Raw genomic sequence first — 27,657 nt, forward strand, 5'->3', positions numbered from 1 at the left:
GTATATCCGTATGAATGTTTGTGTGTGCGGTGAGGCTGAGGCAGTGTCAAATTAATGAAACACATGCAGAGTCGCGTAATTTGTCATTTCGACAAATTTTTGAATTATTTAAACGGAAATCTTAACGTCAGGCAACCAAACAAAATGTTCACGCCGCGATTTATGTCATTTTCTCGGCTTCGAACGCGGTTGTTGTAACTGCGACTGTGACTGTAACTGTGACTCTTACTGTGAATGTAAATGTGACTGTGACAGGAATGGATGGCGTTTTAAAGACGCTGCATGATATTGCCAACCGAAAAATGCCAGCCAAGGCTCACAATTTCCATTTACGCGTCCTCGTGGAAGTGTGTGTGTGTGAGCTGTTATTTCACTCTCGTCTGGGAGAAGCTGTATGCATTATGCATATCCTTAAATCGCAGGGGATATTGGTTAACGGAAGACTTTAACCAGAAAAGAAAATATCTGAAATACAATTCGGCAATGGAAAAGTGTTTAAATGCTGTTGTTCCTAGAATTTTTTAAGCCAGCTTTTAAGTGTTTAAAAGCATACTGTGATTAGACATAATTTTGCAAATTTTTAGATTTGGTGATTGCGACATGTGCTAAACTAATTTTATTCCAAAGTTCAATAAACTTAAGATAATCTTTCATTTGTATTGGCTTATCAAAAAAAAAAAAAAGGAAACAATTAGATTTCTTGTTGCTGTCGTTTCATATTTTATCAATAAAAAAATATCAATTTAATATACGAAGAAGCAGCAATACCCAAGAGAACCTTTTCCAGCTAAATATCCCTTAAAGCTGGATTTTTGGCAGTTTGGTGGCATTGTTGCTTGTTTCCATTTGCTTTTATGCGCCCGAAAAATGTTGGCTTTTCGACAAGGACGAAGGCGCAGGATAAGGGGGCGTGGCGTGCGGGAGTGATACGAAAAGTGGGATGTAAATGTTGCTTGGCTTAATAGAAACGTAACTGCGTACAATTGCTGGCTGCCGTCTAATGGGGCACGCACACATCTAAAGACAGGCACCACCCACACACCCACAAGCAAACACACATGAACTCATGCATGATGCTGCCAAAAATGCTGCCTTATCTCATTTGAATGCGCCTCGAATACTGCGCGTTAGTTGCTCTGGTTTTCCTTTTATTTTTTTTTTTGGTAGCTCCCATTTTCCCCCAGCTCCTGTGGATGCTGTGTGATTTCGCTTTGGCATTTGTTTTCATTCGCAACGATATTTGGTACTGTTTTGCATATTTTCGCCATAATCTGTATTATCGACGATTGGGACGCAGCAGCAGCTTCAGACTCTTAGCTGAGTTATGGCCAAGTCGGTGGGGAAATTGTTTCCTTCTGCCGAGATATTGTTTATGCAAGAAGCTCTGCCGGATGTGCCCCCATATGGCATACTAATTGGGCCGACGCGGAGATAAAGACCTATTGCCGCTAACAAATATTTAATATTTCCTCAGTCGTCGTCGCCGTCGCCGCCTGAAAATGTCATTCTTAATTGGGTGACTTTACATATACTTGTGTATGTCTTTGGGAATACTTTGTGCGAGGAGAACGAAGAAAATTCATTCCGTTTCCACACTGACTTCCCACTTCCATTTCCATTTATTTTTTATATGTTTTATTTGACTTTATCCTCTTTTGGGGGCAGTGCGGATTCTCTCGTTTGCTCTGCTCTGTTCTGCTCTTTTTTCGGGTCACTTATGCAAACAAAGTTATTAATTACACTTGCCGCTAGTTGGGACGGCTGATGCTAATGCTGCAGCCCAAGGACAAATTAAGTGGTCACCAGTGTAAAGGGGCAGGGCTAAAGTTGAAAAACGTCGAAAAACTGGCCGAAAAATGACCGCGACCGTAGCCATTGGCCATGGACAAATAAAACGTAATGCCATCTACAAATTTGACCTAAAAAGATAAATACTTTTGCGAAAGTTTTTGGCCAGGGCTCTTCGCCTGTTCATTTTAGGTGGCGCGCAGCACACGTTGCGTATACGTCATGGTCGATTGCCTGCGTTCACGTTACGTATACGCCGCCTAGTTTCAGCCAGTTGTTTTTCTTGTCGCGTTACTGCTCCCTTTAAACTTTTTACTTTTCTGTTGTTATTGTTATTGGTGTTGTTTTTTGAATTTATGTATCTAAATTGCTGTGGAACAGTGTGTAGCATTTTGCATGGCCATAAATCGCTGGTGAGCCATGGACAACAACACAAATAAAATGGCAGACGCGCACCGAGTGCGCTAAAAATAAAATGTGAATAAATAATTTGCACTGCGTCATGTCAGAAATTTTAAACACATAATTAACCGCTTATTTAACCCTTCTGTTGGCCCCAATGCCGCTGCTGCTGCTGCGCCAGATTACTCTTTCTGCTCGGTGTGTGGGGAGCCGGGCTGGGGTTTTCCGAGGTTGAAGGATGCTGCAGGGAGGCCACATGAGAAGCGCTGGAAATTCATTAAAGTTGTCTATGCTCGGGGCGTTCGCAGAACGACAATCGGGGCCAGCCCCGCAACAATGCCTTTTTCTGGGACTGGGCCAGTAGGGGCAATGACGACAACGACAACGACAAATACAAATACAGCGACACCGACAACGACAATGTTCGAAACAAAAGCGAAACAAAAACACCAACAGCAACAGTGTTCGTAATGGGCGAAAGGGGCGGGACCCTGCCATATTTCCATTTGTAAAACAGCAGGAGCGGTAGCTCCTGCGACAGGACACAGTTAGCCCCGAAACAGTGGACCTCTGATCGGAATACAAATTTCTGCGCCACTATACCATTATGAAGATAATTTATTTAACTCAAAATGAAGTGAGTTGATTAGGAGAATATTTGGCAAGGCTGAAATTACATTCAAGCAGTATCAAGATTAACTCACCGAAATCTAAATGGGCTTCAAAAATAAGGTTTCTTATGGAAAAGGGTGGTTAGTGCTTAAAACCCAGAATAGTATAGGTATGAACTTTATTTGATAACTCAGAATTTTAAAAATACATTGGTTAGAGCTACACTTATTATGTAAACTACCATTTACGATGCTTATATAGCCGAGGAACTTCGTAAACGGTATTCTGATTTAATTTAATTTAGACTCTTTACATTTATCGTCCACTGTGCAGCATAAGCAATAAATGTGTCTCTGTGTCCATGTGAGTGCCAACTCTCTGCATGGGATAGGAAGGCGTTGAGAGGATGTTTTCCTTCGTTCTTCTTCCCACATCCCAGCCCTATCCCTATCCCTTTGCCATTCCCATGCCCATCCATACCTATTCCTATGCCCAGCCTCCTTCACCTAGATATCCAACATGTGCTGGCTGCCGGTTCTGTGCCATCTTTTAATGTGCCATACACCTAACTCCGACATGGCCCGTTTCATTGCTATGCCATCCCAGCCCATCTCAATCCCATTCCCATTCGCATTCGCATTCTGAATCCCATTCTGGGTTCCATTCCCAGCATGGTCATCATGATCATCGTCATCAGCAGCAGCATTTGCCAGTGCCAGCTGCCGCCTCTTGATGGGTGGGCGTGGCAAGGACATGAACGCTTTGCGCGCACTTAGCAGCTGGACATAGTGAAAAATGCATGTGCACAGCACAAAAACAGGCGTACCACCGCCAAAAAAAAAAACACAAAAAAAATCCTGGAAAAAATGGAGAATAGCACACGAAATGTAGGCGACAGCAACATTTTTTAGCTTTGTCAATGGAGCAAAAGATGGGCAAAATAAGAGCGAAAAGAGCAAAACAAAACGATGGCAAAAAATATCATTTTAGCTGGCACATTTTCCTGATGCTGACCGACCCGCCCAGCAATATTCGAAGTGACTGGAGAAAAAACAAAAAAAAATGCCAATTGCCATTTACAAAGGAGCAGGAAGTGCAAATGTTTCTTTCGCTTTTCGCATGTTTCGTCCTTTTTGCCTGTTACTAAATTATTAGTGTGACCCAAACACACAGAAGCAAACAAATAAACAGGCTGCGTTGGGAAAACGTGTACAAATGGCGCCTGAACTTTCCGCTAGTTTCGCTTTCAGCCATTTTGCATTTTTAAAGTGTTGCCGCGACACAGCCAGAGATTCCAGATTTCCAAAAGCCGCTGCCAAGTTATCCGCATCCACATCGAGATCCGGAACCAGATCCCCAAGTCGCGTTATGGGCGCGGCCCTGTTCTTATTTTTGTTGGACAGCTGACGAGCCATTAGCATGAAAATTGGCTCTAGTCCTGTGCCCGAGCCAAAAAAAAGAACGAAAACTTTGAGTGGGCGGAAGTTCGGTGGGCAAGGGGTCGTATACATAATTTCGTCTGTGCTGCATGAATTTTTAAACCAGTGAGCTGCAAAGCGCCCAAGCGCAGGTAGCCCAAAAAAAAAAAACAAGAAAAAGAATCCAAGAGGCAAAAAGTAAAACAGAAATGGCAACACTTATTAATGTTTGAGCAGGCCAAAAGCAACAAGAAACACAGCGAGAGCTTACAGCGCAAGCGTTTGCCCGGGAATTTCCTGAAAAGCTAAGAGACCGAGAGAAAGACATAGAGGGAGAGAGAGAGCGGGAGCGGGAGCGGGAGAGAGTCCCGTTGGCAGGGGATGCTGCAGAAGCTGAGTTTTCCATGCGCTCACTTTCGAGTTTTCCTCTCTCTCTTTGTTGTGCGTTTTGGCGCTTTTGTGTCTGCCCAAAATCGTCACTTCCCCTCGCTTTTCATCTTCTCTGTTTGGCTTGTAGATTTCAATCTCCCTGTTGTTGTTGTTAATCGTATTGTTGTTGTTGTTGTTTTCGGCGGTACATGTGTTTGTTTGTGTGCATTTGCCGTACACACCTCGCGACCAAACAATTTCGCACGCACCAAGCACTCAACTTAATTTTTGTTGCAACATTATATTTTCGTGCCACCCGTGAAGAGCGGCTGCCACCCAACGCCCCACCCACCCATTTTTGCTTAATCTGAGGTTAAATACATGTGTTAGTTGGGGTGGTTGTTGTTGTTGTGGTTGCCATTTTTATTTTTACTGTTATTGCACAAGTGTGTAGAAGTGTGAGTGCCAGTGTGTGTGTGTGTGCGTGTATGCGCCATTTTCATTTTATATGCTGCTTAGCTTTCAGTGCGTGACCTTTTCTTTCATTTTTACATTCACTTGCCATCAGCATTGTTGTTTCTCCTGTTTTGTATTCTGTTTTTTTTTTGCTTTTTCTTTTTCCTGCGTTAGCTGTGTGTGAGAATAATATTTTCCTTTTTGCGCCTCATTGCAGGCGAACCACAAAATCTGCTTTTGTATATCTGGCGTCTTTGAAGCGGCAAAAGCAAAAAGCAGAAGCTGAAGCAAAGATCTTATACAAATTAGCATAATGGATTCTCGTTTTTTTTCCGACTTTTTTTTTCTGTTGTCAAAAATCGCCTTCGTCGCCTTGGCTTTTGTAAAATCAACACCGGCATTCCGAAAGCGCCCCTTTTGCTTTTGCTCCATATAATGTGCGGTTTTGCGGCCCTAATCACGATATGCATTCACATTGGCCTAATCATTGGGCCTAATTAATTGGCCAGGTGAGTTGGGGCCGCAGGATGTGCCACCGCAAACGCTTTTATTTTCTTTATTCCTGTCTGTGTGTTGTGCTGGCTACGGTGGTGGGTAACATTTTAATTTATTAAAATCAAAATGTTTGAGCTTTGATTTGCGATTGAGTCGACCGCAGTTCAATTAGTCTAATGCGGTCTCTTTTCTGGTCGTAAGCGTTGAGTTGATTTCCGAAATTAAAAAGCGAAATTGAAATGAACTGAAGATTACAGATAAGCTGATGATTTGTTTGGAATACGAATTCCGATGTTTATTCTACCCTCACAATTTGTGATTGGATTGGTTTTGATTTTATTGTCATCCATGGATAGGGAAAATTATACATCGACTAAAGTCGTAATCATTAAAATGATTATGATGCATTTAAATCTTGATTCAAAGTGTTCATTTTTGTGTTCCATTTACTTTCCTTTAAATATAAATGAAGCCATTGTATTATCTACAAAATACTATATTATTGATACTAATTTCTATTTCGATTCTAATATTTCAAATTTCGTCTTAGATTGGCCTTGCTTAACAAAGCTATCCCCAAATGGGAAACATTAAACCAAATTCACATATATCTTTGCTAGCCTGGGAAACTATAAACCAGCCTGCCAAACGTTTGCCGTTTCTATGACAGCCCCATAATTCTTGCGCCCCCAAATTCATACTATATATATGCAAAAGCGCTGCTTTCATTAGATGCATCCGACCTTTTCCCGCCTGTCGGCTATAAATTCTCATTAATAAATCAAGTGAAAAATCAAAAGTGTCTCATAATAAAAACTAATATATGGCTGTGTAAACAAACACACGTACACGTTGAAATACGGGGAAGATATCAAGCATACGCATTGTTGTACTGGTGCGAAATGAGAGAACCCAAGAGAGCGAAGGATGGCACTCTCTCTCAGTCTGCACAGCATTCGAGGTAATCAGATTGAAGCTTTGTTAAACTGATAGCTGCAAGCCAAGGTGAGCGAGAGAGAAAGCCAGCGAAAGAGAGAATCGAGTGCTCTCCTTTTAGCCAGGTTAGCGGCTCTTGCACGCGATGTTGTGTTTGAGTTATGACGTCATTAAAGCGCACAGCCTCACCTTGTTCAAATATGAAATAGCAAGCAGCCACGGCCGAAATGGAAACCTCGGAAACCCAGCCTGCTGGCATCTGTGAGATGTCGCCGCTGGTTGCCAGGTTTTTATTTGTTAGCCAGCGTCTATGCCATACTATGCATGTTAGACCCACATAGGATATACTCATACCTGAGCATGTGTGCGAGCTTGAATTATTTGCGCGTTTTTACTCATATTTCCTGGCATTTTATCACTTTGGCAGCACAAAAACCGGAGCTTACTTTTTGGGCCATGCGTGCTTGCGACCGTTTGTCATGCATTTTTCATAGCAGAGCACACAAAATGTCAACGTCGCCACTTGAACAACAATAACAGCTCCACACCACCATTCAAATATGTCCTCAGTGCTCCTCTCCCATATATCTGTATCTGTCTCTGTCCCATTCCAAGTGCTGGTACCGGCCCCTTTTCCTGTCTCTCGTTTTGACATTTGTTTACATATTTATGTCAGTCAGTTGGTCGATAGGTTGCCTAGCTCCAGTCTGCATCCCAGCCTCTCCGCGCTACCACTTCCCGTTTTCATCTCACTTTTCCCCACTGTGGCTTTGGCTTTGGCTTCAGTTCACTTCATTTCACATCTCGCAGTCGCCGCTTTTCCTTTTCTGTGTTTGCCTGCCATTCACTCTCGCCCGCTGGCTGTCCTTACTGGGTCCTGGCGTTGGTGATGTCCCCGCTCCTGCTCCCGCTCCTGCTCCTGCTTCTAGTCCGTTGTCCTACGGCTGGTGTTGGTCCTGGGTCCTTTGTGTTTGCCTTGCCTCACTTCAGGGTGCCTACACGGAGGAAAACTATCTCAGTAACGGTTGTTTAATTGGAATAAGAAAATTTCTAGCCAAATATTTGTCTCTTTCATACTTGAAATCTCATTTAACAATTTAAATTATTCATCATATTTTTTAGAATGAGTTAGTATAATAAAACCATCGGTAGCTATATAATTAGCTTTTTAAATATTTACACCCGTGACCTAAAAACCTGATCATAGTTTTGGATCGACATCACGGTTTTTCTGCTGGTGCAGCACCATCATCATCACGCTGAACATCTCACACCCCACATGGCAGCTTTATTTTGCAGCCTGCACTTCAGCCTTCAGTCAGGCAGCGTTAGGTGTGGGCGTTGTCTGATCTTTCATCATCGTCAGCGTCAGAGGCAGCTCCATCTCCAGTATCCACCAGCCAGCATATAGCATCAGGATCTGAATCGACTTTAGCATCAGCTTCAGGTCCTGTCTTTGGTTAAGCGTCCGAGGAATGGACAGTTTTATGGGCGAATCACACAGACAGGCGCGCACACACACACGCACGCACATATGAGTGGCCATATATCCAAACATATGCCCATTAAGAACGTGCATTATATAGGCCCGCATGTGCGCTCTAAAAAGTTTATTATGTACCTGAACTCTGTACCGCCTTCCTGATGCCTCGACCACCATCTGACTTCTGGGTTTGTCTCTAATAAAACTGATTTCTGCCCGCCGCGCACTGCTTTATTATACTCGGGCGTCACTTCCGGTTTCATTAGGCCAAACGGAGCAGTTGCCAGTTGTCAAAACTCATTTCCAGCTATCCTGCCAAGTAAAAACCCCAAAAATAGTTGCCCCAAAAGGTAATGGGGAATGGGTATGGAGATGGAATAGCTCAACGACCAGCAGCTATTAATAAACCTGTGTCAAACTTTTATGAACTCAACTCAAAAACGCAACTTTTGTGGGCTTTCCCCTGCTGGTAAGCGTTCTTTCACTTTGAATTAAAAATCAAGTAGCCGCACTGTGGTGCCTCTCAGCTTGGCGTCCATTAACCCGCTCTTGACCAAAGCGCCAAATGAAATGAATATGAGAATGGTGGATGGTGGATGGAGAAGAATGAACAAATCATGTTGATAGGGACGTCGGAAAGTGGTAACATTTTTGTGGGCTCTACAAATATGTCTGCTGTCTTTTATTTGAGGGCGAGAAAAATACATAGCTTTGATGGGTTAATTTACAGAGTGCCACTTTCTCGTACTCGTTTTTCTCTGATTTTGATTAACCCTTTTCCCAAAGCTGCTTAAAACTGCAACAAAAGCAACAACGAATCCCCAAAGCAAGAGCAGTAACAAGATTGTACTCCACCAAGCCGAGCAAAGTTATGTGCTTAAAATAAATAAAATTCATAAACGCCAGCATCGAGTGATGGGGTCGCCAAAGGGGCAGGACCGAGGAAGAGAGGGGAAAGGCTGTGGCAGGGGTAAAGGTAGGGGTTAGAAGGGCGACGAGTCGAGGGCCGCATGCGTTAACCTTTGGCATTTTTAATTAAACGAACAGGGCATAAAATATCGACACTTAATTTGCAAAAAAAAAAAGATGGCAGGCAGAAAATTAAGCAGCCAGTAGCAAAAACAAATCATGGGTGTGGAGACCCCCCTTAATATATAAATATTTAATATTTACAATTTAAAAATATTAATATCAATGATCGTTTTATTCGTTTTATTTTGCATCTTTCTTGCCCGATAATGGAATTGTTTTACAATCTTTTTGATTTGCTGATCAGTCAGGACTATCCTGTTGACTGACCCCCTTGGGCAAACCCATAGCGGACAACGCCCATGTCGGGCAACAACAAGAACAACACTGCCCATAAAGCAGCCGGCAGGAGCAACATTAGCCGAGGCGATTTAACGAACCGCACCGAACGCAGCCGAGTGTGTTGTATTGCATTAAGGTGAGGTGAGGTTAGGCGAGCTGAGGTGCGGCGTGGCAAGGTGAGGTGAGGTCCTGGCCAGAAGAAGGATAGAGCGGGGGCACCAAGGGCGGCGGCAAATGAACGAGCCTATTAACGGCAACAAGGACGACAGCAAATGATTACAGCAACAGCAGCAGCAACAACCACAACCAGCAACATCAGGTAATGGAGGTAAGTGGAATGGGAGAGGGGCTGGAAAAGTGGTGGCAAAGCTGCGTCAAGCTCTTAATTAAGAACTCATGTTAATTGTAATTATTTGGCACATGAAATTTTTATTAATTTATGCCGCTGGCAGCGCCGGCAACAAAGGTGTAAGGCGTAAGCCAGCCAGCCAGCTGTATAGTTGGCCGATGTCGCCGCGTCGCTGGCGTAGTGTTAATGATGATGCGGCTGCTTAGTATGCCGGCGGAGGCGTGTGTGTAACGCCGTAATGCCATAATGGGCCTGCTCCGGCTACGGCTACGGCTCCAGGTCCGGGTCCTGGTCCGGGAAGAGGCCCGAAGTACGGCGACCCGACCTGGCGTTGAAATATAAAACGAGCAAATGATGAGGCAGCCCACATCATGAGTGTGCCACAACACACGGCAGTACACACGTGTATGGTAAGAGTATAGTGCGGATCTCTGCAGATTATGGCCGCTGACAGCGTTGCCAGATGCCGGTCCAGAAATGTCCTTAAAGTTTTCCCCTAGGAGCCCCGAAAACCTAAATCAACCTTGAAAGCTTTTATATATCTTGGCTAAAGTATATTTACTGCCTCTTCTTTTACATTTCTCACATACTTCCTGTTTACACTTTAAACGGATTGTATAGGCAAAAAGGAACTTTATTAGGCACTTACTTTGAGTTAAAGTTACTCTTAATGGTGACCCTAAAATGTAATCAATTATGAGAGCATTCTAAAGTACAGAAGTAAAGTTCCTAGTATGAAACTTAGAAGTCATTACTTATTTTAATGAAAACCTTATTTGCCTTAGATATCAGATATCGACAAGAAACTCCTTTTCAAATCACCGAGATAGGTGAATCAAATTTTAAAAACAATTTCCCTAATGCACAGCGGCCTTAATGCATCCATTTGCGTTTAATCACTTTCAATTAAGTAGAGGCCAACGTTGGTTTGCTTTTCCCGGCAAAACTGACACATTGCTGGAATATTAAAAATAGACGAGAACCGACACCCGATATCGGCGGACACCTAAGCGGCCGCCAACAACAAAAGCGGGCTTAATAACAAGAAGCGGCGGCGGTCAAACAAACACGAAAAAAAGGGAAAATACAAATATGGGGAAAAAAGAGGAAAATCAGAAGCAAAAAAAAAGAGGAAAAACAAGGGGCAAAAAAAAAAAAAACAAGAAGCCAACCCAGCTCATCCCCTAGTGAGTTGTTATATCGTGGGCTACGTTTGAAGAATTTATAAATATTTTATTAAACTGTGCGCTGCTTTGGCAAGTTTTTGCGAGCGTGCGGGGATTTGCCTATGCGGGATGATGATGAGACTCGAGCTGGGGTCTCCGCTGCTCCAACGGTCCCCCACCAGGACGCACCAGGACCTTGCTGAACCGAAACCCCACCGATCCCACTTCCCAGCCCAGTGATGATAATAAAAGCAAGCTGCGAAGCAAGGCGCGCGCTTTGATTGATTGATGGCTGAATGAGTTTCTGGTTGGCCTCATTTCATTGCGTAGTCATCATAAACTCACGAGGCCACATCCTCTTCATAGGCAAACGTATATTTGCGATTGTTATTGTTATTTTTTAGCGCAGCTTAGCTTTGTTAATTGCGGGCTCGCTGAAAGATTGCTGTTCGTGTGTGTGTGTGTGTGTGTTCCGTTTGTGGCGACCGGAAATGGAATTTTGCAGTCACACGCACACGTTTCCGCTGGCTGTCTCTGCTTATTTTCACTGATTAAACCAGGCAGCCAGCAGCCGAGGGGGCTGAATGCCCCTAACTGGATTAGTATTTCACAAGTAAATTGAGTGACAAAGGTTGACAGTTGCTGCAAACACAGATACTCACAGATAATGGATAAAGGCAAGCAATACACACATAGGCAAGCCAGCTGCCCTTTTCCATTTAAAATTCATGCTCTTTGCATTCTCACAGGATATTGCTCAAGCATATATACAAATATTTGACGATTATAATGATAGCACTCCACTCACACGGGTTTTAGCCTAGAGTGCCGTGCGGTGCGGTTGGTTGTTTGAATGTTCGGTTGTCGCCAGTGATAATGATGATGTGTAATGCTGGTGTCAGATAATTTATGACATTTTTGCATGGGCTAAAAATAAAATGAATTTATTTGCACTGCCACACAGAGATTCCGCTTGGCTGTAACATCAATATCTCCATTAAAATGGAAATGAAATGGAAATTTCTCCAGCATACCAACACACACCGCAATTCGCGACTGCATTTCGGTGTCATTTTCTGATTGAAAGCGTTACAGAGATACAGATCCGAATGCAGATTGTTGATGCATATGCCAAAATCAAGGCTATACTGCAAACTATATACATATGATGGCAGGGAAGCTCATGACAATTTTGCTTTTCACTCGCTTAAATTTTAGATGACATTTCTATGAGAACCCTCTCATCCATTCACCCATTCATCTATTATTTCACTGGGTCTCCGGCGCTGTTTGCTGTTGCAGTTTCGAATTTCATTACAATTTTTCCTTTGTCTCGTGTGGCGAGAGGAAATTGCAAAGCGCCCCTCGCGCCCCCGCTATTGAAAAACAAAAAGCGAGCAAATAGTAAATGAAACTGCTAACTGCTAAACGAGATGGGGAGTTGGTCCGGCTCCTGCTGCTCCTTCAGCTTTTGCTTTTGGGTTTTGAGCGACTGGCGGCTGACTGGCAGATGCAGCAGACGGCACTGCAGCACTGCGGCTTTTGCTGTGGCATCAATGGCAGCTTGATAAATGAAGCATTTCAATTAGTGGCAAAAACAACACCAAGCAGCGGAAAAAACGTGGAAACCCCAAATGGCAGCCGCGTCTAATGATTTTCCAGCGCGGTTCCCCACATTGAAAGCCTCGCCGCGGGCAGGGGAAAATATTTCCTCCGGAAATGCATCCTTAATGCCCTGGAATTCTTATTAAGAGTTTAAGATGGATTTTTATTCTTATATTATTTTTATTTTTATATTTATTATGAAAGTGTACTTTTGAGGATCCAAGACATATTTCAGCTGTTTTAGCTACAAAATATTTTACACTATCTGCACAATTTTACAGCTTTTATCGTTTTATAAACTTTGTTTATTTTTTTGACAAAGTTTTGCATACATTGTCCAAGAATTTTACTCAACTACATTCTACAGACAAGATTATTTAACATAATATGGAAAATTAAATATTCCTTAGCTGTGCCAAATCTTACAGGACTGACCGAAGACTATGAAAAAGCTTGCGAAGCAAAGCTTGGAGCTTTGGATAAAAGGTGGAAATTGTGGTAAAGCTCCAAGGATAAAATAAGCTTGAAAGGACAATCTGTTGTGAAATTCTCTATTTAAGTCTTTAAAGCTTTAAACATTTACTGAACATTCAAAAAATGAGAAGCTTTGTAAAATTGTTTTGAAAACTACGCACGAATAAAAAAGAATTTACGTTTGCACGGAGATTTTAAAAAGAAATGTAGTAAATATAAATTTAACAGAAAATGTGTATTACATTATTATATCTATGAATTTTATTTAAAAATTTTTAATTTTAAAAGCAACAAAATATATATATGGTGCTTTAATTTTCTTGGTAAGTAAGGAATATTCATGATTTAACAACTACGAGTACATAAGCTACTAATAAATCCTTTTGTTTCTATTTTTCCCAGCAGTTCATCATTATAATCTCTGCTTCGCAGATCTGCCCAGACTCAACCTTTGTCCCATGTTTGAGTTCGACTGCAGTTTGTTTTTATAAAATTAAAACTTCCACTGCTGAAATCTTCGACCACGCAGCACGGCAGGAGAGCTAAAGGAACGTGTTTTATCTGCAACAATTGCTTGTTGATTTGACCCGAACCCAGTGCCCAGTTCCCGCCCCGCATTTGGCCAACGCCCGATGGCCCTAAAACTTTTGGCATAGACTGAGAATGACCCCGGCCAAGGGAAAACCAGACATCCCGCCTGCCAAAGACAATTTACGGCCACGACGACAGTCTTCTACAAATTATCGTGTGACAAAAAAGGAAAAGAACTTGGCCAAGAATCTGCAGATGGACGGAATGAAAACGGGATAGACAAAAACTTTTGCGGCCAGTTCGGTTTGATAAGAAATAATTTATTTGTGGTCAGTGCTGCCTAGGTGAGCCAGCGGGTGGGCATTGAACTTAAAAAATGATCGGAAACGACCAATTGAATGTGATGAAAGGTCAAGCACTTTGAGCCTTTTTGCTTAATTAGGAACTCAACCGACTTAAATGTTTATATAGAAATCTGCCTCAAAGGCGCTGTACTCGTAATAAATAAATACGTTTAAGCCAATGTTAAATGTCAAATTGAACAAAATGGGAACGATTTAAATTCATGCACTCCTCTTTGGCCACATTGCATATTATAATTTTATTTTTTTTTATCACTGCACCATGTTGCCCGGCAGCAAGTTTAAATTACATTTCTAATTTAAAAACCGTAAAGAGCATTTGCATGGCGGAATGCGGGGGAAAAATGAAAAACGGAGGTACAGTCTAAGGGCAAGCACATTTCGCATTGCATTTCGCATTTCAACTTTTTCATTTATCAGCCTTTTGGCTTTTAAATGTCCCCAACGTAGCTGTCACTGGCTGACTTTTGACTGTCCGGTTTTCGTTTTCGTTTTCAGCTTGGCTTTATTTCTTTTCTATATGTGCATACTTTTTTTGTCCGTCGGATTTGGGCCACGCCCCCCTCATGTACTTAGTAGACAGGGAATATACGGAGTATACGGAATACGGAGTGCAACAGGCGAAGAATCGGAGCTAGTACTGGACTTACTTCTCCCGCCGTGTGTGCCATGTCATATGAAAGCCACAAGGTTGTATGCCAGTCGACAGTCGCCATGACATCTCAAATTTACGGGCTATGACAAAGTGAGTTAAATGCATTTTGAGAAGTACTCTCGGCACAGGCAAACACAGCGCTACCAACTGAAAAGAAAATCCCCAACAAAGAGCAAAAAATGAGTAAGAGGGCCAAGAGCAGCTGCATCTCCAGCTGCATCTGGAGCAGCAATCTGCCCTTTTGATGCTCCCACAGACCCAAGTTCTACATACATATATTTAAAGATCATGTACTTACTAAAATTACAACGCACACACACCAAACACACACACACGCACACAACAGCAAGTGTTTATGCACTTCGATTGCATGTCTTTGGGCCCGATGTGGCTCCAATAACCGACTTTCAACCCTGCGACTTTGCACGCTGCTGCTGGTGTTGTTGTTATTTGCAAAAGTTATTCATACGCCACGTTGACAATAGTAGAAAATGCAATTTATGTTGGAAAAACATTGCGTAAGTGCATCTGAGGCGAAATTCAAGTAGCTCCTGCTAGCACCCTCATCCTCCAGCAAATAAGACAACGGCAGACACAGCAGCCAACAGGGGTGGATACAATGGGGGTCTTAAAAAGTTTACGATAGTAATTAAAAGTTAATTTATTTTTTAACCAATAAATCTAGTCATAATTTTAGACATCTCTTCAGTGCACCAATATCAACTAGTTTCCCTTTTTAAATAATATAAAGACGCCCCTGCTGGTAGACACATGCCCATAAGGCTGAGGCTCAGGCTCAGGCGGTGGCAGGCAGTCATGTAAGAGCGTTGCCATATAAAACATCTAGAAATTCCAATAAAATTTTCATGCAATTTTCCTCGCACCGCTTTCACATGCAGAGTGAGCTGTTCTGCCTCCTCAGTTTCACCCGCTTCTTGGTCTTTTCCGTTTGGCCAACTGATGGCTTATGCTGCCCCCCTCAACTCAGAAACACCCCTCCCCTTTTAACGTGGGAATATGTGAGTGTTGGCTGGTGTGTTTGTGGCAAATGCATATCTAAGACACTCAATAAGTAAAATAAACAATACCAAGAAAGTGCCAAAATCAATTGGCTTTCTAAATGTCAGGCAATGTGGAAGTGCACTCATCTCGTAGATGGACTTCGCCCATGGACATCAACTGGGCCAAGGACACAAGTAAATAGAGAACTCGTTGGTGTAAACAACAAATTAATTGTGGCTCACCTAACCTTTGGCTCCCCCAAATCGATGCACAAACTTTGCGTCCTTTGAAATTCTGAGTAATGTTTATGCAGATTGATGGCGCATTGAATAAATTTTAATTTTGGATCAAATACAATTTAATTTATTCCCCTATTTGCGTGGCTGTGCATGATTTTTGCCAACATGTTGTGAAATTTAACCTTTTGAAGTTTCTGGCATATTAAGATTTTGTGTATACTCGTAAAGTTGATTGAAGCGGCTTTTTTTCGGGTGGGCAATGAGCAATGGTGGTCAGGCCAATTTAGCAGCGCTTAGCCACAGGACACAGGGTGAGTTGGACAAATTTCATTGGACGTGGCGAAAAATTTCATTTAAAATATATTTTCCACACATCACAAGTGCGGCAGGCTGCAAGTGTAATTTATGCGTCTTCACACACTCGCACACACACTGGCACACTCGCCCAGTGAAAATGTGTAATGTTGACCCGATGCCAGGGATGTCCTGGCGCTGGAGCTGCTGGATGTCCTGCCAGCCATGGCTCGACGCTTTTCATTTTTCTGTTTTGGGGCTAAAATACCAAATTACGACATAAATAATGCATAGATAACGAAATTTATTACATTTCATGTATCAGGCCGGCTGGCAGACAGCCGGGCGAAAGTCCTGCTTCTGGTCCTGAAACGAGTTCTGGACCTAGTACTGGTTGGGGCCACGTCCGGCTTTTGGGTCAGCAAAAGTTTCACATCAACCGGGCCACACAAAACTGGAAATACTTGAACGGGCGACACTGTCGCCTTCTTAATTTATGGCTCGTGTTAGTTTCTCTGATTTGCCAGGCAAAAGTTTATCGAAGCATTATATTGCTTCTGCAACTTGCAATTTAAAAATGTAATTGTTACAAGGATTAATCGACGTCCTCCACATCCGCAGCAGCACCCGCATTTGTTTATCCAACAATACAATGCAAATTCATATATTCAAATTCCAATCAAATTACTTTCGAGCAGTTTTTATACAGCCTGTTTATGCTATGAAAATTAAGTTAACTGAAAGTGCGCCCCAAACTGAAAAAAATGCAAAACTTTTTGCGGTTTTTTGTGCTTGGCAGGCGACGTCGCTCCAACATCCGCGTCAGCTTCACTTGTCGGCAACGCGGATGCGGATGCGGAAGGGGGTTGCTGATGCGGATGTCTTGCTCATATCGCAGCCAGTTGCTTATAATTGCATTTGCATATTATTTCCCTTTTATTGCACATGTCGCCCGACTTGACATGCCATCACTTGGTGGGGTGGGGGGAGAAGAAGCGGAAACCCTTAAACCATTTATTTTTTGCACCCTTCTCTGGCATTTTATGTTACACCCCCCCTACACCAGCTTCTTCTTCATCTGCTTGGACTCCCATTTTTATTTCTGTGAAATGTTTATAAAATGGCGGTTCCCTTCCGGCAGCAGGAGCAGCCACATCGAGGAAAGAAGGGCATCGCCAAAAGAGTTAAAAGTTAAGCGTCTCTGGTGGGAAAAAATTATACCAAAATAATTTGCATATAAATTATGACTGAAAGCGTTTCGGGGCCAAAAGGTGTCAAGCGTGTTGACTGAAGCTCCACGGAAGCGGTCTTAACGCTTGCCCGATCCCAGATCCCAATAAATAGTGATAGCTGCCCATATGAAGGTTGGTGAACTGCTGATCCACCGCTCTTCGAGCAAAGCAATAAATATCTCAACAACTTCCCGCCCAGAATCCGCTGACTTGTGACCACAAATGTCAAGGTAATAGTTACAAGTTTCACTCAGAAAATCATTTGACAGATATTATTGCTAGAAATGGCATATTTAAAAAATATAATAAAATGAGACAATATTTCCCTAATAACCATATTGTTTGTTTTTGCCTCATAATATTTTTTATGGCACAATCTTTTCTTTTTTCACCTTTAAATTATTAAGATTGATGTGTAATGTCGCCGAATTTCGCTTAAGTGTTGGTAGTGCCGCCGCAATATCCTGTACGCTTGTCAGCAGCAGAGCATTCCATTTCATCGGCAATCCTCGTGCGCAGCAGGTAAACAATGCTAATGCATATGCTTTGGCCTGGCACTTTTGGCTGGAATCCGGGTGAATTGCTTCCTGGGAGGGGGAGCTGCACTTCCGGCACGCCTGAGATGGCGGTCTTACGTCACAGATCGTCAGCGTCAAGGAGATGGAGATTTTGGTGGATGGAATGGGGGATGGATAAATGGTGCACGTGTTTCCCCTTTCAGGGGCCCCCAAATCAAATCTTAAATGAATTTACCTTTGTTGATTTGCGACGGCTTTTGGTTTATTGCATAAGTACATACACACGGGGCCAGAAAACGAAGACACTACTAACGTGGCTTGTTGATTTGCTGGCAAACCCCTAGCGATTGCTCGCTCGGATTTCGAAATGAGCTCAAGACAAATGTAAATATTTTTTAGGACGAGTCTCGGGGCTGGTGGAAGGGATGGCCCTTGGCTTGGGTCTTATGATGGATGATTGTGAGCTTCCTGTAGATTTGTAGCCACCGATAAACTCAATTTGTTTGCTCTTAAGTGCGAGAGGACTAAGGGTGGGGGAAAACTGAAACGAGGCGTGCTCACAGGATCTCACGTTACGCATACGCCGTGTTGTGACTCCCGATTCGCCCCATCCGACCCACACTGATGCTGATTGTCAAAGTTTTTAAAGCCGATACTTATACGCTAGTGCTAGTGCCGCTCTCAACTTGTCGTAAAGAGTTTATTTTCAATTTGACGAGAACTTCACTTTTTGTCGCTCATTTGCACCGTTCATGTCTTTTCTATTGCGATTGTTTCTGCATGTGAGCTTTGCCGCATTTCCTTTAGTTTTATTAAGACACCTACGTTTACGACCCGACCCACAACTATGCTCTCGTCACTCAATGACCCATATACCTTTTTTCTTATTCCTCAATTATTGTTTATGCTTTCATAGCCTTTTCGACCACCTTCACCTCCACTCGGAATAGGAGGCATGCACCGCCAAGAAAGGAGAATTTAATTGCTTTATTCGTAGTGGAGGACCTGAAATGTGCGCACGGAAAATTATTAAATGCTATTTATCACTCAGGCGACAACGGAAATGTGTCTCTGACACTTACAAGAAAGCCCCGGGGCAGGGCGGGAGGGTGAGGGGCGTGGCATGTGCAGCTGCTAAGGAAATTGGCAGCATCTGGGAAAAAAGTGCACTTGAGGAAATTAAAAATTGCATTTGAATGCCACGCACGAGCGTAAAAACTAATATCCGCCCTCAAGCTCATTGTTTTGCTCAAAGATATAAATTTTCTGGAGCCAAGAAGGGATCATTTGGGGTAGAAATAAATTTATTTCACTAATTTAAATTCATATAATTCATGCAGTTTACAAAACAAAAAAAAATTAAATGTTAAATGAATACAAGTACAATATACGCCTCATCCTTAAAGTATGCCACAACATTGTGAGTGCAGTCGCAGATACTGCCAGAAAGTAGGCAAAGATACTCAACTAGATACATTTACGCTACGTAAAATCATGTAACATTCGTGTTCATATTGGCCACTTATTCGCTATATCCTTAGATTCCTAGACATATAACACAAACATGGCAGCAATGGCCGCCAAGAACGACAGAAACGTCGAGGCGTAGAGCACAGCACAAGTTGTGTCCATCCAGGATACCAAAGGACCCACGGAAAGGGATACAATCAACTGGGCAATAAACACCATACTGCTGATAATGGCCACATCAGTGCCCAATCCACGAGCCTGCTTCAATGGCACTGTCTCTCCATTCTTAATACAGAACTGAAAATAAAATATATTTTGATTAAATACTTGAATTTTAAAGGTCTTTCGGTATACTTACACAATTTTTGGCATGATATCTAGCTACCAATATGAAAGGCACCGTAAATATGGTTCCATATAGAATACCTGCTGACGTGCTGAACACCAAGACTCCCCATTTAGTTGGCCACAAGCCCAGGACAAGCATTCCAATACCATAGTAAATCATTCCACTAATATAGACCGCCTTGGTTCTAAAATAAAGCGAAATAATCACGGTTAACATGTAATTTCCAGAAGAAAATGTGTTTGATCATCGTAATGACAAGAATTGCATTTGGATTGCTTATCAATATTTGATTTAGGAACAAACGTAAACATATAGCTTAGGGTAAATCAAAGCTATCGTCTTTAAGAATTCAAAAAGTAAACTTGACAGTTTGCAGCTAGAAGTGTGCCACTATTGGCCAAGAGTAAATGCAAAACCGCTTGAGTAATGTATATAAAACCAAGATCTGAATAAAAATCCATTTGTTGACCAAAGCAAGAAAAATAATGTTTACACAAATTAAACAAATTCCGATGGCATTATTAAAGTGTGCAGACTTACCCGAACCACTTCATTAACTTGGTCACCGACAGCGAGTAAATGGAGCAGGAAAATGCGTATATGGACATTCCCCAGCAGCCAAATCGCACTCCAGCCTCGTAGTTGAGAGCAGCTTCCGAGTTGGGAGCAGCCGTGGGATCACCGTGGAAAACTGCCTCGCCCACAAAGTCCGTGAAGTAGAGGCAATAGGTGACGTGGCCCATCCAGCAGAAGAGATTGGTGAGGGCCAGCATGCGCATGGAGTAGGGCATGATGAAGATGCTTTTGAGATAGGCCTTCAGGGAGACGGGAGCATCGTAGTCCGACTGGGTCTCCAAGTCCTGGGATTTCCTTTGCTTCTCCAGAGCTGGTGAGTAGCCATTCTGATAGCTGCCTTGCAGTGCCTCCAATCGTTTGGGATCATCACTGGCCATCTGGAACTCCAGCTGTGTGGTCTCCTGGATATAGTAAATGGTATTGTTCTTCTTTTTCAGCTCCTTCTTGATGGCCTGTTCGGACAGCGGGCGCAGCAGCTCATCCTGCTCGATCAAGGGCAGTGGAATTTCACGGAATGTGGTCACCGTGATCAGATAGCACACCGCGAATATGATGGTGACCAGGGTGAACACAGTAGGTATATTTCCACCCATAAAACTTCCAATATGCGTCGTCTCCCAATCCACTCCACCAATGGCATATCCAATCGTGCCGCCGAATCCCGCGAAGAGCGCAAACATGGTCATGGCTTTCGGCTGCTCCTCTGGCACACACATATCCAGTAAATAAGTGCGAGCAGGAGTCTGGCAGGTATCCGCATCGAAATCCAATAGGACCATGCCCAAAATCGTAAGGATCACGGCGAACTTAAAGTCGGATGCAGAAGGTCCTGTCGGCGCTTCACCCGAAACCAAAGCAGCCACAGATCCCGCCGTCGAAGATGTGAAATTCAAGGCTGACTGTGCATAAGTATATCCGGCATCGCCAAGCAACAGACCCAGATCCTTGCCATATGGCACCAGAATCAAACCGCACATTATGCCAAACGATAGAATCGAGATAATTGGACGTCGGCGACCCCAACGAAGTTTGCAGCGATCGCTAATACTTCCCAGCAGCGGGGACATAAAGAATCCAATCAGTGGCGACAGTCCCCAGGTCATGGACATGTGTTTGTGATCCACACCGATCTGTAGGAGAATCGGAGAGACGAAACTCGTCTCCGCCGCGTAGGCAAACTCAATGGCCATGGCGATGGCGGACAAGCGAAACATCTCGAAACGCGTCTTCCGGCGAAAGACATGCGAGTAGTCGCGATCCTGTTCCCGAGCATGGTTCTCCCGGGTCTTCAGCATGTACTTGATCATCGGGTTCCGGACCGAGGACAGCTGATTCGCCTGCGAGGCGTCGGCAGTAACTCCAACCATTTTGATCCGGTCTTACTGACTATAAATATAGGTAAGATATGTATTAAGTTATAATGGAAATTACAGATGGAAGCATGCTAAAAATTATCTATCTAAGCGGAATCTGAAATTATGGATGGATTATATAAATCTAAGCCGGGATTCATGCGTAACATTATGGAAATAAAATCTTCTCAATTTGGAATCTAAAAATCGTAAGATATTGTCGACTTTGCAAAACTTTTCCACTGCCCGGGTGCAGCCACACATTAATCGATTAGGTCACATCTGGGCTTAATTTCCCTATCTCAATCTTTAATTACCAAACGACGATCGTGCCGTTTGCCATCGCACCCCGAGAACAGAGACATTGAACCGATTAAAGTAGAAACATCTGGATCTGGTGCGGCACGTCGAAGAAGCGTCAAAGATTTCTGATTAATTGAGCTGCTCGTCCACGGGGCAGTGGCGAAATATAAATATGAAAATGGAACTGAATATGAATTTCAATTCCAATTCAATTGCACTGCGGCTCGCAATTTGTGTCACTGCCTATAGAGTGCGAACCCTGAACGACGGCTTTTTGTTTACAAACAAATTCAATCACAGCGAAAGACAAACGAGAGTGAATTGTCCACTCGAAGGCTTATCTGGTTAGGGGAATCGAAATCGAAGTCGAGTGTAAACCCCGAAATGGGTTCACAAACCCAGTCGTGTAATCGGAATACATAAATAAAAGACACTTTCTGCGAAAGATTGTAGATTGAGAGCATTGTTAGCAATTCAATTCAGTACTATGTGGGTTAGTATCAAATTTATCAAATTTTATAAACTTACTTAATTTCCTAATTGCCTAATATCACTATTTTGTGTATAAACTATTTAATCACTCTTCTTGGTTTTTAGTATTTCAGCTATTATCACACGTTGCAAGTATCTTTCACTCAATTTCTCTTTTGCTTGAACTTGACAATTAGCCACATTTTCGAACTATTGCAGGCGAACACGTTGGCAAATTGACGGATCAGCGTTTTATATTGGGTTCAATTGTATCTTTGCGGGTGATGTAAACGGCTTTTGACGAGGCGGCACCAAAACTTTTCAACAACCAAAACGTCGCGTGTCCAAATAGCAACTGAGTCTGGGTCTTCGAATCTGCGAGTCTCCGGGTTTCTCTATCTTTAATCACATAGTCTGGGCTGGCGAGCGCTGCCTCTGAGCCATTGACCAAAACCTATCTGCTCCATACGTGAGCACTAACAACAAGAATAATAAAATCATAATAAAAGCTCGAATAAATTTAAAATACAAAACATCTAATTTGCACGCCGCCGGCTCGAGTGTCATTCACATTGTCACATTTTCGTGGTAATTGAGACAAGTTGCAGGTCATGCGGGTGTGGATACAGTACTGTACTACTCTCAGTTTCTCCAGGAATTTCAAATCCAATCCCCAATGGGCCACCGGTTAGATGACCGACGCTTTTTGCACTTAAATATGTATAAATATTCTCGGAAAAAAAAATAAACGAAAACGGCGGCTGGTAATTAAATCACCGCAGACTAGGTCAATAAATGTTTAAATAAACAAAATAGCAACAAAATGATGAGCTTTGGGCATTAATTAAGTAGCCGGTGGCTTACGATTAGGAAGTCACCTGATAAGCATTCCGCAGTTGACTACTTTTCGGAGCCTGAGTGAATCATTCGAAGAAATCCATATAAAGGGGTCAAGGTCATATCGGGGAGTTATTGAGGAAATAGTTAACATTCAGATAGCTGAATCGGTTAGCAAAATATCACAATGTTAAATTCACACGTCTTCGGCGAAATAATCAGATGAATTCCATTGTTGCTGGCTCCATGGCGATTAAACCGTTTTGTAATTAACATGATTATTAAACTGCTGCTGCTTAAAATGCATATTACTTTATTGTGGGGGTGTGAACCCGGTGCTGTGCTTTTGATATACATACAAATATGTAGTTGTAGATAGGTTGCTGTCAGCACATAGGCAGTTTATTTAACCAACAATTGAGGCGTAATTGATCCTCTTATTGTGAACAGGCATGAACCGTGCTATTATTTTATTATGGCTCCCTTAATTATGGGAGAAAATTCTAACGAAATTTATTTTATTTTCAGGAAATTGTGGATACGTCAATTTAATTATTGACGTCTTAAGTATTTAAGAAATTCGATACAATCATCTTTCTGGGGTAATTTGATTGTTAATTGCAAAAAGTACCTGCAAGTGAGTCTGTAAGTACTTTAAGTTATTAGTTAAACTGGAGTTTAAAGTGTCTAGTATATATAAAAATCGAATTACTTGCATAAAAAGTATTACAAGCAAATTTCTAGTATACAACCTAGTTTTTAAATCATAGGACCATAAAAGTCAAATAAATTCATATAATTACGCTAACTATTATAAATAATCTAGTAGCTCAAACTCACCTGTATGTGTGGCAATCCTTGATTTGCTGACAGCCCACGCTCCTCGCAAAATCGCTCTTCTAACTATTTATTTCTGCTACGAAATGTGACTAATTTTTCTCCTTATGATTTATGCTGATTAAAATTTTAACGATCACTGTCACTGTTTTAGCGCTTTGCTTCACTCACTATCCCGTTTTAGTGTCAATAAATTATACTCCGTTAAAGTTTTTCGCTTGCACAAATTGTTGAACATAAAATATATTTCGATTTTCTTCAATTTCAATTGTTTCTGCTGTTGTTGCTTGGAGCGGGCGTGGGCGTGGCAGTTGTGGGCGGGCGGCGGTAATGAATTCACTCTCATAACTTTACCCATGCAATTGGTGCTGGCAAAAGGCTAACGAAATCAATTTTTGCACCCCAGTCTCGGTCTTCCTTTTTTTGTTTTCCTGCGGAAAGTTGTTCCGCACTCTTCTCTGTCGCTCTCGATTCACTTGCACTTTGGCGAATTATTATTATTATTAATTTCAATGATATATCTACTATATTTGCCCGATGGATTTGTTATTCGTTTGGTTGTATGATTTTTACTTTCTTGTTAAACTGCTGACATTGCCGCTTGTCGAGCGCGGCAGCTGTTTACTCCTTTGGCCTGAACGCTGCGAAGATTTTGGCAAGACATGAAAGAAGAGTTTTCCTCACAATTTCCCGGCAAACTGCGCAGTTCCGAATTATGTCCCTCGAATCGATACGCACGAAATGGAAAATTTATGTTCTATTTTTTGCAGAAGTTTTTGTTTGCGGTGCCTCAACTTTCGATGACTTTGGTCTATTTTTGGATGGCCCAATCGCCTTCGGACTACTGCTCGAGATGATCTTGGTCTGCTCTGGTTCGCTCTGCGACTGAATGGTGGACCCTCTGGACGCACCAATTTATACGGCAGCTGGGTCTCCCATAGCTCTGCCTCTCTCTCGCATCCCAGAGCACTCTTCATCGGATCGGGCCTCCATATCGCGGGGCATATTTACTCTCCCTCCGATCGACGTCTTATCGTATCGGGTCCGGTCGGGCCTTTCCTTTCTTTGTCTTAGGAGCAGTGGCCACACAGAGAGAAAAGACAAGTACTATTCCAATTTATCAAAATGCAGCAAGAATCTTTCTCGACTTTTCGTGATATATCCCTTTCAAGAGTTTCTAGTCTTATTATATTAATATTTAAATATCTTTATGATCGTATAGATAGTTATCTAGTTATTATAGTTATTATATTATATTTCATTTTGATTATTTTCTGTTAATTTATGTGAGTGTTCTAAGATTCTTTCGCATGCTGATAAAACTTTAGCTGAGTGTTGCCTAATGAATAAACATGTACTAGTTATTATAATAATTAGATATTAAATGGTCTGCATTTTTTTCTCTGCACACAAATCTTGCCATAAATATTGATGTTGACATTAGGTGTTTTTTTTATTTTAGTTTGTTGCCCCGCCTCAGCTCATTCGCAATGCATTTTGTCTGACGACATAGCACAATCTGTGTGTAATTATGTTAATTATTAATTAGCATTAGCACAGTTCCTGGTTCTTGAGCGAACCTAGCTGAAGATTTGATCTAGCCCTGCTGCAGGTGCCTGTAGATTCTGAGCACCTAAGTGGAACACTCTTGCTCACCTGAATTTCTGGCCACCGGGAACGACAGTGAACACACATGAAACTTGTTTCACAGGCGACAGGTTTCAAAGCATAGGCATTCATGGATGTAGTAATATGCACAGTGATTCTCGAGTGATTTTCCGAGGGTGGATTGAAATCCTAGATTACACTGGCCGCATAGACTGGGAAATTCCACTTGATTTCGAGTGTTTGTTCATCGGTTTATTTATTTAGCCTTCACGTTATCACAGACGGGGTGTGGACGCACGGTTATCAAATCTCAGCAGTCTGAAACACTCGAAAGGCGAATTAGTCAAGTGACTATAATTAATTGGCAATAAAATCTTTTAATAGTCATTTATCGAACCCATAGGTGTGGCATTGAAAATGCGTTCTTCAAGGCGGGAGCCTTGTTCAGAAGCCATTATTATACATTATTGTACATCCAAAGGAGATTATTGTTATGCAGCACTTGAAAGAATCATTACGATGTAGTAACAGCTCCAGTATCTCACCTCGGATTTTATATTATTTTAACAACCGTTTAGAATCTACTTAACGATGGAATGGTACAAGTTTTGTTTGCCATATCTTGTTGCCAGACAATAAACATATTCTGAGTCAAATTATACATTTGGATGCCTTGAAATGGCAATATCAGCCATATATATATAACTGCTATTTACGTATAACACGATAGTATTTGTTCGTGTTTTGACTACCGTTTATGACAAACTTTCCATCTCATTTCGGCCTCATCAAGATGCTAAAATATTCCCCCCAAGAATGACGGGCAACTTTTTTCCCCACCGCTGCCTCACTTTTTGCGCCAGCTGTATTCTTCAGATTCGTATTCTCAGATTTCGAGGGTTATGTTTGCATTAGATGACTAGTTGACAGGAACTGTTAGCGGAAACCCGCGACTTTTGCCAGAGACAAGATCTCCAATTGAAGCGTGTGTGTGGCATCAAATAAAGCGAAGCGAATTATGTAAAAAAAATAGTGGTTAAGCCTAGTCGGGCGGTGCGTTTATCAAAACCACTGAGTGGTGTCACAGTGGTTTTGGGTCATTGTCTTAGCTAACTCCTAGTCTCATTAGGTGCACACAGAAAAAATGGGTCTAACGCAACTGAGTCTCCTTGTACATGTGGCATTGTTCAAATAATAATTTTTATCACTATCTTACACAAACACTTGGTAAACATTTTGGAAGCCCATTTATATTTAAATCTTTTTATTGCTCAGAAATGAATGAACATTTTTTATTGATATGTTTGCAGTCATATTCCCGTTTGATTAGCCGCAGTAAAAAGTGTTTTTGAGATATGACAATTATGGGTCATATTTCGCTTTATGGGAGCAATATTTTGGATGAACTGCTTCCATTTGCGATAGGCGCTGCAGAAAGTCGTGCCAATTTGATAGCGCGGAGACCGTCATTGTTTGCAAGGTTATCATTGCGACTGGATCTTCGATAAGACCGAGCAAAACTTCTCGTTTGTTCTCTTATCTCCATAAATCTTTTTGTTTTGCTTATATTTGGCCTAAGGAGAGTACACAGCAACGGATGCGCATAAGTAAAGAGTTAAAGCGTAAATAAATTAATTGAGATTATATCAGCTTTTTGAACTGCAGAAATCCGTTAAATTTGTTGGTCTACACAAAGCTGATAGGTATACAACTCGTTTACCGATCACTTCTGTTATAGCACTCAGCTTTTGAGTTCGATTAAGAAATGCCCAAAAGTAGGCAACATATTTTTAGATTTACTATAGGAATTTTTCTGTGTTTGATATATGATTTATTTGGAATCAATTATGCTCAAATTGACAGACATTTTAATTCGTGGGCCTTGAACCTTTGAATCGGTAGGTAAAGCTCCCAGTAAAATTCCCTTTAAAGCAAACATTGCCAAAAATGAATTTTAATTAAGCATTCCAAACGCACAAATCAAAGTATCCAGACCGCCCAAATCCGCTTCGGACTTCAATCAATTAAATTGAACGGCCGATTGAAGACCCACCAATAAGTCTCTCTTGAGCAAAACCCCGGGTTTTGAGTGCGGAGGCTCTATAAAAGCCGGTCGCAGTTCTCCACTTTGCTTCAGAGTCTTGTGTCCCAGGAAAG

At 42.1% G+C, this 27,657-nt stretch overlaps 1 protein-coding gene across 2 annotated transcripts; it reads right to left on the minus strand.

Moving 5' to 3' along the window:
• Positions 1-19,122: 19,122 nt before the first annotated feature.
• Positions 19,123-24,777, minus strand: LOC6604991 (proton-associated sugar transporter A). Of its 2 annotated transcripts, none has more exons than XM_002029798.2 (4): positions 23,896-24,777; positions 20,057-21,478; positions 19,526-19,700; positions 19,123-19,464 (listed from the first exon to the last, which is right to left on the minus strand). In XM_002029798.2, the coding sequence occupies exons 2-4, from the start codon at positions 21,457-21,459 to the stop codon at positions 19,243-19,245; spliced, it is 1,800 nt and encodes a 599-aa protein (XP_002029834.1). In that variant the 5' UTR covers positions 21,460-21,478; positions 23,896-24,777; the 3' UTR covers positions 19,123-19,242. The 2 variants fall into 2 exon arrangements, with proteins under 2 accessions (XP_002029834.1, XP_032574351.1); XM_032718460.1 differs by lacking the exon at positions 23,896-24,777 and adding an exon at positions 22,276-22,660.
• Positions 24,778-27,657: the final 2,880 nt, after the last annotated feature.

Source organism: Drosophila sechellia, chromosome 3L, assembly GCF_004382195.2.
Source record: "Drosophila sechellia strain sech25 chromosome 3L, ASM438219v1, whole genome shotgun sequence".
Classification (NCBI taxonomy): Eukaryota; Metazoa; Arthropoda; class Insecta; order Diptera; family Drosophilidae; genus Drosophila; species Drosophila sechellia.

What these genes read in the sequence shown, in the direction of transcription:
- LOC6604991 (XM_002029798.2), bottom strand. Translation starts at nt 21,459, where the DNA reads ATGGTTGGAGTTACTGCCGACGCCTCGCAGGCGAATCAGCTGTCCTCG. An exon ending in AAGTTAATGAAGTGGTTCGG is followed by an intron (nt 19,701 to 20,056) that starts GTAAGTCTGCAC and finishes GCTTTATTTTAG; the next exon opens with AACCAAGGCGGTCTATATTA. An exon ending in GATATCATGCCAAAAATTGT is followed by an intron (nt 19,465 to 19,525) that starts GTAAGTATACCG and finishes TTTTATTTTCAG; the next exon opens with TTCTGTATTAAGAATGGAGA.